We start from the raw sequence: 12,783 nt of genomic DNA on the forward strand, positions 1-12,783 counted from the left end.
TGCAAACTAACAGCATCTAAAAATTGTCCTGCACAATAGTAAATGACGTTTTTTATTTATTTGCTTTCTGAATTGCATTCAATCCTGAAGTGCAAAACTAACTTTATTTGTTGCTTTCTTCACTTGCAGCCTTATGTGTGAGAAGAGAATTTTTGAGACTGTGAACAATGTGCGACACCCGTTTTTGGTCAACCTCTTTGCCTGTTTTCAGACCAAAGATCATGTATGTTTTGTAATGGAGTATGCTCCAGGTGGAGATTTGATGATGCACATTCATGCCGATGTTTTCTCTGAACCCAGGGCTGTGTAAGTATTCATTCCTACGCCTGCTTTATATGTGGCTGGCTTTGCAGCGCATTTTGAGTGTCTATTCCACTCTTAAATATTTAATGCAAATCTCTTCTACAATATTAATTCCCAGTTTAATTTTCATCAATTGGTGTTTACCTTACTGCTGATGGTTTCAAATGGGGAACAAAAAAACAACCTACTGCAGTATTATCTGCATTTATTATCTTTAATTTAGCATATTTCACGAGAGTGCTCTTGAAATAAAAGCAACATTTTGTTTACAGTACTGTCAACTTGACTTTTCTGCAACAGGTTTTATGCTGCCTGTGTGGTCCTTGGTTTGCAGTATTTACACGAACACAAAATAGTATACAGGTAAGTAACTCAACCATTATTGTTAATTAACTAAGAAGGCTGATGAGGGCAGGGCCATGACGTCGTCTATATGGACTTCGGCTGGGTCTCGAAGGGCCGAATGGCCTCCTTCTGCACCTATTGTCTTTGAAAAGGTTCTGAATAGTAGGCTGCTCTGGAAGGTTTGTTCGCAAGAGATCAAGGGAGAGCTAGCTAACTATCTCTGGACTTGCACTCCAAGGTCCCTCTGTTTCTCAATACTTCCCTAGACCTTACCATTCATGGTGTGTGTCTGAGCCTCGTGAGTGGCTTCCAAAATGCATCACCTCACAGTCTGGATTACTTTGCAGCAGCTTTCAATTCCTAGAACAAATGAAAATCTGTAAAGAGTATTTGGGCGTGATTGATATAGCAGTGTCACCTTGGGCTTTTAGTTGACATCATTTGAATCCTTTCGTGAGATTGCTGCTGGGTGATTCTTACTGAGTTTCTAATCTTAACACAGAAACTGGTTATCAGTTGGGCTTTGCAGGCTTTCCCAAGCGCTTTTATGATCAAATTAATCTGCTAACAGTGTTTTGTTACAGTAAGTTTTTGTGTCCATATTGAGAAAATTGGATAGTAGCATTTGCGGTTTGAGAGTAATTCCTTTACTGTTGTCATCTTTGTAGACGTTGCAGACCATTGAAATATCGGGTTGAAGAAAGAATCTTGGGCAAATAACTAGCTTTTATCCTTAGCAAACTTACAAAAACAGCAAGAGTCCCCGCCTGAAATGTCACCTATCCATGTTCTCCAGAGAAACTGCTTGACCCACTGAGTTACTCCAACACTTTGTGTCTTTTTTTGAAAGACAGCAAACTGGAACTAAATGATAATGTCGCTGAGCAATATTAGAGAATAATAAGATCATAACTGATAGGAGTAGAATTAGGCCATTCGGCCCATCACGCCATCTATCTCTCCCTCCTAACCGTATTTTCTTGCCTTCTCCTCATAACCTCTGACACTTGTACTAATTAAGAATCTATCTCTGCCTAAAATATATCCAATGACTTTGCCTGCACAGCCTTCTGTGGCAAATAATTCCACAGATTCACCACCCTCTGACTAAAGAAATTCCTCCTGATCTCCTTCCTAAAAGAACGTCCTTTAATTCTGAGGCTATGAGACTCTCCCACTGGTGGAAACATCCTCTCCATGTCCACTCTATCCAAGCCTTTCACTATTCTACTATAAGGGAAGAGCTGTAATGATTTGTTAAAGGCACATCGTGATTTACTGACTTAATAGATGAGATTTGATGAAGATTGATGTTTATCTGCAGACATTGATTGTATTAAATAAGTGCAAAACTAATTTGGCAGTATTAGATATAGACATTAACAAAATTAAAATCTATGGGATGTCGGGATAGTGGTAACATGATTTTTTAAATCGATAAATGTTCTGAAAGCAGAACAAAATGGTTGCTTTTAAAATTGGATCAAAGTCCAGCGTTAAAGTCCCCTGCATTGGTATTGTGGGCCACAATCTGTTGAAAGTAGATTCAGTGGTAACGTTCAAGTAGCAAATTAGGCAAGTACTTGAAGGGAAATACTGCAAGGCAATGGGAATAGAGGATGGGACTGATATTTAAAAAGACACAAAGTGCTGGAGTAACTCAGCCGGTCAGGCAGCATTTCTGGAGAACATGGATAGGTGACGTTTTGGGTTGGGACCCTTCGTCAGAGGGGAATAATATTAATTGGGTAACTGTACATGAACAGGGGGCTTTGATTAGTATGGGTGTCGGGGTTATGGGGAGAAGGCAGGAGAATGGGGTTAGGAGGGAGCGATAGATCAGCCATGATTGAACGGTGGAGTAGACTTGATGGGCTGAATGGCCAAATTTTGCTCCTATCCCTTATGAACTAAATGGCTTCCTGGGTGCTGATTTTTTTCCGTGGCAAGCCACTATTTGACCTATATCAATTTGGCAACGGTCTTGTGGGAAGTGCTGGTCACAAAGTGGGACGTGCTTAAAATGGTCTCCATCAATGCACATGAGGGAGAAAATAGCATCTCTTACGCCTTTCCCTTGGTCCTCTCCTCCTAACCCTGATGCCATTAATTAGTAATATTTTGAGTAATCTTTCCAAGTATTCAGCAGATGTGCGACGGTAATAATTTAATGCAGATCTCCTATCCTCTTCCAGAGATTTAAAGCTAGATAACCTGTTGCTGGACAGTGATGGCTATGTCAAGATTGCCGACTTTGGTCTTTGTAAGGAGGGTAGGTACTCATGTTCTTGAAGTTCTCTGGAAAAATTCTAATAATTTAAAATGTTGATACACAATAATCCTGAAATGTCGCTGCATTTCAGTGGAGATATTGCTCACGATCGAGAGCAAAATGCTATGTTTGCTCGGTTTGTTCAGCTGGCCTGGCCTTGTTATGTAGGTGCTTTGTAGTTAATATCCTAAAATTAAAATTCGGGTCACGATATTTTTTATAATTTACATCATCCACGATATAAGTCAAATTTGATCTTATTGTAGTGTTTCAAGGAGTAGTGCAGAACCCACCATTCAGAATGAATGCCAAGTACTGGGTATCTCCTATTCCTCACAGATGGCCACCTGCAAGCAGCCTAGGTACGAAAGAGAAGCAATAAGTTGTAGAATTAAATTCATACCAATGATATAAATAGTGATTATTTGATCCTTTTCTGAAATGATTACCAAAGTTTTAAAATTGAGCCATAAAATGATTCTAAACACCATTCAGTATTGTACTTTGCAAACTTCAGCTGAAGGCCTATACATATCCAAAGGAGTTTGGATGGATTATTCTATGAGGGTGAGAGTTCGAGGTGAACCACAGAATCTAATCTATTGGGGTAGGGCACCAATTAATGATGTTGCAGCTTGGCTTCACGCCCTAGAACTGAAAGATATGTTCGTTTTTAAAAAAGTTTAGTTTAGAGACACAGAGCGGAAACAGGCCCTTCGGCCCACTGAGTCCGCACCGACCAGCGATCCACGCACTTTAACACTATCCTACACACACTAGGGACAATTTACAATAATACCTAGCCAAAAATCCTACAAACCTGTACGTCTTTGTAGTGTGGGAGGAAACAGGAGATCCCAGAGAAAACCCAGGCAGGTCACGGGGAGAACGTACAAACTCCGTACAGACAGCGCCCTAAGCCGGGATCTAACCCGGGTCTCTGGCGCTGTAAGGCAGCAACTCTACCACTGCGCCACCGTGCCGCCCGACTACTCTGTTATATTTTATCGTACATTCATCCCACAGTGATACTAAATTGAATTCAGCAAAACAAAGGTTAATAAGATCATTGAATGACTGTTGTGACCATTTATTAGTTTTGTGCCTCAAAATATTTCCGTGTGATTTTTCTATATTCAGAAGTGAAGATACAAGTATAATTCTATAGAATAACTTAATTTATTGTGTTCTGTTGCTTAAAATCATTTTAATGATGTAACTGCACATGACACCAAATATTTCAAAAATGCTGACTATTAACTTGTCTTCATCAATTTCAGGTATGGGTTTTGGTGATCGAACGAGCACGTTTTGTGGCACTCCCGAATTTCTGGCTCCGGAGGTGCTGACAGAGACATCGTACACCAGGGCGGTGGACTGGTGGGGACTGGGCGTTCTCATCTATGAGATGTTGGTTGGTGAGGTAAGAAAGAGTGATTAGGATGACTCTCGTGTAAATCCACTTTGCATTTAACATTGTAAATCATTTTTCTCTCTCTATTTCCCCCTCTCGTTAGTCGCCTTTCCCTGGTGATGATGAAGAAGAGGTTTTTGACAGTATTGTGAACGACGAAGTGCGGTATCCACGGTTCCTCTCCACAGATTCCATCTCCATCATGAGACGGGTATGTCGCAATGATTAATTTGAGAAGAAAATACATAACCACCATTTCATTGACAAAAACTGCCTTTTAAAAACAAAAAGTATGGAAATGTGAACTGTGCAGATTTATTATTATGGTTATATTCGTTTATTATGGCATAGGTTTTTAGAGCTGTATGCTTACGTTATTTGGCTTCCTGCCTCCTACACTTATTTTTAACTCTTTAAATTAGCAGTCATCAAACTGAATGATAGGATGTAAAGGTTTATCCAGATATATTTTAAAATAAGAAAGCATTACCTGAACATAACAGGTATAGAAGCTCAGGGGAGCAGCTGAATTGTCCCGACCCGAAACGCCTCCCATCCGTGTTCTCCCGAGATGATGCCTGACCCGCTGAGTTACTTCAGCACTAAGTGCCTTTTTCGGTAAACCAGCATCTGCACTTCCTTGTAGCGTCATGAATAGTTTTTCATTAGCCATATGTAGATTATGGTCTGAAGAAGGGTCTCGACCCGAAACATCACCCATTCCTTCTCTCCTGAGATGCTGCCTGACCTGCTGAGTTACTGCAGCATTTTGTGAATAAATACTTTCCATATGTAGATTGCTTAGTACTAGAATATCTCCTGTTTGTGTTTAGTTTGATTCAGTGTCTGAGTTGTGTATTTTGATTTATCAATTATGTACATTTTGTACAACTTCTATCATTGATTTTCTTTAGAATAGTGTTTCTATTACTTGGCACATGATGTGGCCGAGAATTAAAATAAATTGCTTAGATCAGCAGTGCAACTCTTAAATTTATCCCTTGCTGGCTTTTCAAATGAACATTGACTTCTCAATTTGTGTATTTACATAACTAGAAAAAAGTCATTATGTTTGTCGATCGCACATTTCCACATGAGGTCCATCCGTAAAACCAATCAATGTCTAATGCCCTTTTACTCTTTGACTCTACCACATGGATTCTGATTTTTCAAAGCAATATGAATTTGTTTTGTGGTCGAGATACTTCCATCCCATTGAGAAACTGCCAGAAGAGGAGCTCCTTCCCCAGTATTTTCATATTATAGACAATAGACAATAGGTGCAGGAGGAGGCCATTCGGCCCTTCAAGCCAGCACCACCATTCTCCCCATACCCCCTGACTCCGCTATCCTTAAGAGCTCTATCTAGCTCTCTCTTGAATGCATTCAGAGAATTGGCCTCCACTGCCTTCTGAGGCAGAGAATTCCACAGATTCACAACTCTCTGACTGAAAATGTTTTTCCTCATCTCCGTTCTAAATGGCCTACCCCTTATTCTTAAACTGTGGCCTCTTGTTCTGGACTCCCCCAACATTGGGAACATGTTTCCTGCCTCTAACGTGTCCAACCCCTTAATAATCTTATACGTTTCGATAAGATCTCCTCTCATCCTTCTAAATTCCAGTGTATACAAGCCTAGTCGCTCCAGTCTTTCAACATTTGATAGTCCCGCCATTCCGGGAATTAACCTAGTAAACCTACGCTGCACGCCCTCAATAGCAAAAATATCCTTCCTCAAATTTGGAGACCAAAACTGCACACAGTACTCCAGGTGCGGTCTCACCAGGGCCCTGTATAACTGCAGAAGGACCTCTTTGCTCCTATACTCAACTCCTCTTGTTATGAAGGCCAACATTCCATTGGCTTTCTTCACTGCCTGCTGTACCTGCATGCTTCCTTTCAGTGACTGATGCACTAGTTGTGGTTTTCAGTTACATGTAGCTTGTGTACTTGGGACGATGCAGCAGATGACAGATGCTGGAATATGGAGCAAAATAACAAACTTCCAGAGGAGCTCAGTGGGTCAGGCTGGGGGGGCGGGGGAGAGGAATAGTTGATATGATATACTAGTGATGTTGATTAACATTGAGATCTACCGTGGAGTAACATACCAGATTGACTTGTCAACTGGACTGTTTCAAGATGGATTGCAAATTGACTCTGAAGAAGGGTTCTGACCTGAAACAACACCTATTCCTTTTCTCTAGAGATGCTGCCTGACCTGCTGAGTCACTCCAGCATTTTGTGCCTATCTTCGGTCTAGACCAGCATCTGCAGTTCCCTCCTACACAGGATTGGAAATTATTCATTTCATAAATTTATGATGCCCAAGTTTATTTTTGAACTCATGGATTCAGTACCATCTGAAGAATGGCCTCGGCCCGAAACGTCACCCATTCCTTCTCTCCAGAGATGCTGCCTGTCCCGCTGAGTTACACCAGCTTTTTTTTGCGTCTATCTTCCGTTTAAACCAGCATCTGCAGTTCCTTCTTACAGATGTAGAACATTTGTTCCATGTGAGTAGTTTGTGAGATTGCTGGCAATGGGATTGTTGTATCATCTCATTAGCAGAGATAACCATCAAGTGCTGAAGTAACTCAGTGGGCCAGGCAGCATTAACGGAGGGAATGGATACGCAGTGTTTAGAGTTGATAAATCATCTAAGTTGAATGAGCTGAGTTGAGTTTGAGCTTAGTTTATTGTCATGTGTAGTGAAGTATAGTGAAAAGCTTTCTGGTGTGTGCTAACCAGTCAGCGGAAAAACAATTAATACATGATTACAATTGAGCCATTCACAGTGTACAGATACATGCTGGGAAACTTGGGTAAAAAAAATCCCAATCCTGCAGAGACCTGACTAATATTTGGCATCATTTGTGAAATGCCTGTTGGAATATGTAAATTCTTTGCTTTTGTTTTACTGTTGTAATCCATACCAGAAAAAAACATACCCTTTTTTCCTATAAATTCAATCTTTGGAACAATAGGGTTATTAAAATCTGTATTCAATAAAAAATATTTCCAACCAGAAAAGACAATTTTCAAATACCAATTAGTTAGTTGTTTATAATTTGTTTGAAACAGTATTTCTACCTGTGGACAATAGATCCTTTTTCAGCAAAATGTTTATTGAGACACTAATTGGCATCGTTGTTGTTAATAGCTTCTTAGACGGAACCCAGAACGGAGACTGGGAGCAAGTGAAAGAGACGCAGAAGATATAAAGAAGCAGACATTCTTCCGAGTAAGGATTCTTTTCTTTTTGTTTGACAACTTCTGTGATTTTGGAGAGAAAGTGGATAAAGAGAGTGGTTGGGTAAATTACTTACACGTGGCATTAAAGAATGGTTCTAAAAGCACCGACTTTGTAGTTGTTTGCTCAGGTGGATCAGAGGGGAAAAAAACAAGGTTAGACTTTTACTGGCCAAGCACTCAATATAAAGCAGCATTTGTGAAACCAAACCCATCAGAATACAAGTCATGCTAACACACCCCTGCACGGGATGTAAAAGAACAGGAACACTTAATATGAACATTGTGTGACATTCCTAAAGACAATTTAGAGAGAGTCGGGGGGAAAAGAAGACATGAGTTTACACCACGATGCTTCGAGTCAGTGTGAATAGGCTAATAAGTTAGTGTTAGAGTACCAGGGCCACGGCACTAAAGTTAGGAATTTGAGGTGATTTTTTAGTCGCGTTGTGACTTCTGAATTCAATGCCATTCTTCCTTCCCTGAGTTCTCCTGAGCGGGTTATTTGTACTTGTACAAAGTAAAATTCCAATTTTCCTACTTTGAAAAAAATGCTCGAGAAGATTTTGAAATGTCGGGTGTGCAAAATCTCCTGTCCCGGTAGACCAAGTACCACCATGGCTGTGTCGGTGTTAGACATTAAAGTATTCATGAAGTCACACTCCTGGGGTAAATTTGTGCAATAAGTTACCAAACGCAAGTTACGATGTAGCTGGATAACAGAGCTTTATTTGTCGTTCGGTACCGAAGTACCGAACGAAACTACATAGCAGTCATAGAAAGAAAAAAAAGAACACAAGACACACGACCCCAACACAAACGTCCATCACAGTGACTCCAAACACCCCCTCACTGTGACGGAGGCAACAAAACTTCCACTCTCTTCCCCACGCCCACGGACAGACAGCTCGTCCCCGACCGACCCGCACAGTCCCCGCACCGGGCGCTGAAACGTCTCGCGGCCGAACCGGGCGATGAAAGGCCCGCGACCAAGCCTTGCGCAGCTAAGTCCCGTGGTCGAGCCGCACCGGGCGATGTCAAGTCCGCAGCCGAGCCGCACCAGCGATGAAAAGCCCCGCAGCCGAGCTGCACCGGGCGATGTTAAGCCCTGCAGCCGAGCCGCACCAGCGATGTAAAGCCCCGCAGCCGAGCTGCACCGGGCGATGTTAAGCCCCGCAGCCGAGCTGCACCGGGCACTGTTAAGTCCAGCGGCCAAGCCGCACCGGGATGTAAAGTCCAGCGGCCAAGCCGCACCGGGATGTAAAGTTCAGCGGCCAAGCCGCACCGGGATGTAAAGTCCAGCGGCCAAGCCGCACCGGGATGTAAAGTCCAGCGGCCAAGCCGCACCGGGCGATGTTAGGCCCCGCAGCCGAGCCGCACCCCGCGCCGTGAGGAAGAAAAAAGTTCCCCCCTCCCCCCCCCCCACACACCCACCCACCCACACCACCACCCCCTCCCACACATACACAACCAAAAAATATATATAAAAACCATCCCAACACCGACACACAACAAAAAAAGGGAAAAAAAAGACGGACAGACTGCTAGTCAGCCGCTGCCGTTAGGCGCCGCCACGTGATTGTTCTACATGTCAATTTTGGGTAAAAGTTTTAAGGAAGAAACATCACCAAAATATTTAAAGCAAGATATAGGAAAAGATTAGTTAGTTTAGTTGAGTTTAGTTTATTGTCACGTGTACAGTGAAAAGCTTTTGTTGCGTGTAATCCTGTCAGCGGAAAGACAATACATGATTACAATCGAGCCATTCCAGTGTACAGATACATGATAAAGGGAATAACAGGGAATACTTTGGTAGGATGGTTCAGTTGCCTGCCACAACTAGAGAGCAGTCCTGAACTACTATCTACCTCATTGGGGACCCTCAGACTATCTTTGATCGGACTTTACTGGCTTTATCTTGCATATAGCAAGATACAGGTCCTATGATGTCTCGAGACTGCTGTTTTGATCTTCAGTAATTTTTCTGCCCCAAAATATGAACTCTCGGCTACTTTGCTCTCGGTATATCCGCCTTGCCCTTCATATACTCAATGGTCCAAAACTTACTGCAAAACGCTTGCGGTTCTGTGATGGACTGACGTGTTTATCTTATATATGTCAGCCAGTGCGCATCAATACAGAACCCTAGCTAGTTGAAGGTTCCTCCTGTGATTTTATATCTGTGCTTCTTGGAAGTCCATTTTGGGAAGCACTAATGCTGAACGTGAGGACATGATAAGTGAAAGAACCTAGAGGAAGGGCGGCACGGTGGCGCAGCGGTAGAGTTCCTGCCTTGCAGCGAATGCAGCGTCGGAGACATGGGTTCGATCCCGACTATGGGTGCTATCTGTACAGAATTTGTACCTTCTCCCCGTGACCTGCCTGGGTTTTCTCCGATATCTTCGGTTTTCTCCCACACTCCAAAGACGTACAGTTTTGTAGGTTAATTGGCTTGGTAAATGGAAAAAATTGTCCCTAGTGGGTATAGGATAGTGTTAATGTGTGGGGATTGTTGGTCGGTGCGGACCCAGTGGGCCGAAAGGGCACTGTATTTCTAAAACTAAAACTAGAAGTTAACTGAACAATTCTAAGTTCTAGTCGGTGTATGGGCATTGGGGCGTGGGAATTACATCCACTTGAATGCAGGGTGATAACTCTTCGATGTTACTGCATCCCTTACTAAATATGCCCCAGCGGATGCGTTTATTCAACGTTCCTAACTACCCATTTCCTTCCTCCTTGCAGGCTATTGATTGGAATGCTTTGTTAGCGAGGAAAGTAAAACCCCCATTCCAGCCCATAATCCAAGATCGAGAAGACGTCAGCAACTTTGATGAAGAATTTACCTCAGAGGCACCAGTTCTTACACCACCCCGGGAACCAAGGATTCTGGTTGAGGAGGAGCAGGGAATGTTCAAGGAATTTGATTACATAGCAGATTGGTGTTAGATGCAACAAGCAAACCTTCGTGGAGTAGAAACTGTGAACTCATAGCTGACTGTAGCTCACAGAAAAGCCCTGATTGAGACAAGTAACGGACGTTTCCAGTCTTCTACTGCAGTCTGTGCCATCTGTAGTCCTCCAATTTCATGCAAATGAAGCTCGTTGAAAGACCAGTGGCAACTTCAAACCTTTTTGCCCCTCTGACCATCGGGAAAGTCCCCTCCCTTCTGCTGGACGCCATCTTGATGCTCTCCTGGCCAATGCCAGGAAATTCCAATGTAGACTTGCACTGTTCCATGTAACTGTACTGCAGAAACTCTCTTCTTACTATGATCTGTTCACTTTATAAATGATAGCTGCCTTAAATTAGGAGAGGGTGTTGTTAAAAAAAAAAAGAATCATTCCTTGGGCTAAAATTGAAAAGGACTTTCTCTGCCGCATTACCACTGCAGTTCGAGGTGCTGTCAGCTGATGACACTACAGTATGGTCTCACTGGGCATAAGGGCAGCTGTCGTGACTGCTGATAAAATTACCGTGTTTGACCAGACCATGCGTGCTTTTTAAACAAACTGATTACCCGGCACAACATTTGGTCCCGGATTATGGAAAATCTAATTTGATGCCTTAACCGTAATACTGTAAATTTTAATTGTATTTATTGTGTAGAATTGCAATATGCCTTAACTTTGTGAGACGGCACTAAGTGCTTCCAGAGGGAGATAGATCTTTTGCAGGTACTGAAAAGCCTACCAAAGCCACTTGCCAAACAGCAACCCCACCTCACCGTGCTCCTGGATCTGTACGTAACAAGGCGGGCACTGATCGGGCCCGCCTCTTAGTTTCATGAAAAGAAAGTTTGTTTTATTTTTTAATGTTTGTTTGTAAGTCTTGCTCCTGAAGTGTGAGGGAACTAGCCATCAGTGCGATCTTTCTCTTTCATTCACACTTAAACTTTCCATAACGTGGATTATTACCTACGATGTACACGATCAAAGAACGCAAGATTTTTTATAGTTTGTAATATTTAGCCAGTGGATCATTTCATGTTATCTGCTGCACATGACAACCGTACTCTCGGCTTCTAAGTTCTTATGGAAATGTATACATGCTGTCGACTGTAAGTTTGATAATTGTATTTTAGTTTAAGTTCACACAGATTTTTATAGTGTTCACATTTAGTACATAGTGGCCATGTAAAAAAAACGTGTTCTGAAAAATAGCCGGTCAATATGACTTCTAAGTGTTGGACCATTATAATGCGTCGATAATGCAATGACTCAACAAAGCTCTACAGACTATCGAAAGCAGTTTGATTGTTTTTCAGTGTAAGGAAAAGCTTTTCTGCTCACAGCGGAACCCATGTCAAAAACTGCACAAGAAACAGCCACGTAATTTAAACATAGGCTACTGTTTTCCATTCTTCACTTTATCCTGTCCTTTCTGTCACAAGAAAGTGACGTTAGCAATAAACACTGCAATATTTGGAACAGCAAATGTACATTTTTTAGAAAGAACAGTACATGTAAATAAGCAAGATTAATTAATGAAAGTTTTAAATAGTTTTTTTTAAAGAAGTAAAACAGCTAGAAAATGTCTGTTTCCAAAGTGTATAGAGAGAAGAAATGTTTTTTTTAAAGAAAAAGAAAATTAAATCATTAATGACGTAGAGGGCAGGGGGGGAAAGTACAGAGATAAGCTCAAAAGCACTAATTTTATCTCTGCCAATTTTTTTAAACAAATGTTTTAGTCTGATTTTGGATTATTGAGAATATTTTACATGATATATTCATTATAAAGTGGCTGCTTGGGCACTTTGTAAGAAAATAAGAAAGCATGTTTTGGAATGGTACACTACTATGCATTAACATTGCATATGCCCAACAGAATCTTTAGTTGAGAAACACTGAAAAGGGTTTTGCAGTTATCACATATAAATGCACAAAATTAAAACATTTTAAGTAGGGTATGTTTGTTTTGTGGTCCTCTTTTATGTGTACCTGCAATACAGTTCTTATTTTTTTACTTGAGCTGCTTTTTTTTTATTATTCCTCCTTTCGGTGTACTGGCTCTGCTTTGGCAGGTGGGAATTGTACGGATCGTTGTAAACCCCACAGAATTGAAGATGAACCTAGAACTCCCCCTCGATTCACGCAGAGGGTGGTTGGGCAAATGGAACGAGTTTCAGAGCAAGCTGTAGAGGCGGGGACATTCACAACGTTTAAAGAACATTTAGACCATTGCATGAACGGAAAA

At 41.8% G+C, this 12,783-nt stretch overlaps 1 protein-coding gene across 1 annotated transcript in view; it reads left to right on the top strand.

Annotated features, from left to right (window-relative positions):
• Window positions 1-12,557, top strand: part of LOC144598258 (serine/threonine-protein kinase N2-like) — a 125,556-nt gene extending 112,999 nt beyond the window's left edge. The window contains exons 16-22 of the mRNA XM_078408181.1: window positions 130-306; window positions 604-666; window positions 2,844-2,920; window positions 4,201-4,343; window positions 4,438-4,545; window positions 7,498-7,578; window positions 10,332-12,557. Coding sequence (XP_078264307.1) covers window positions 130-306; window positions 604-666; window positions 2,844-2,920; window positions 4,201-4,343; window positions 4,438-4,545; window positions 7,498-7,578; window positions 10,332-10,535 — 853 coding nt within the window. The 3' untranslated portion in view covers window positions 10,536-12,557. The remainder of the gene's footprint in view (window positions 1-129; window positions 307-603; window positions 667-2,843; window positions 2,921-4,200; window positions 4,344-4,437; window positions 4,546-7,497; window positions 7,579-10,331) is intronic.
• Window positions 12,558-12,783: the final 226 nt, after the last annotated feature.

This window comes from Rhinoraja longicauda, chromosome 11 (genome assembly GCF_053455715.1).
Source record: "Rhinoraja longicauda isolate Sanriku21f chromosome 11, sRhiLon1.1, whole genome shotgun sequence".
Lineage (NCBI taxonomy): Eukaryota > Metazoa > Chordata > Chondrichthyes > Rajiformes > Arhynchobatidae > Rhinoraja > Rhinoraja longicauda.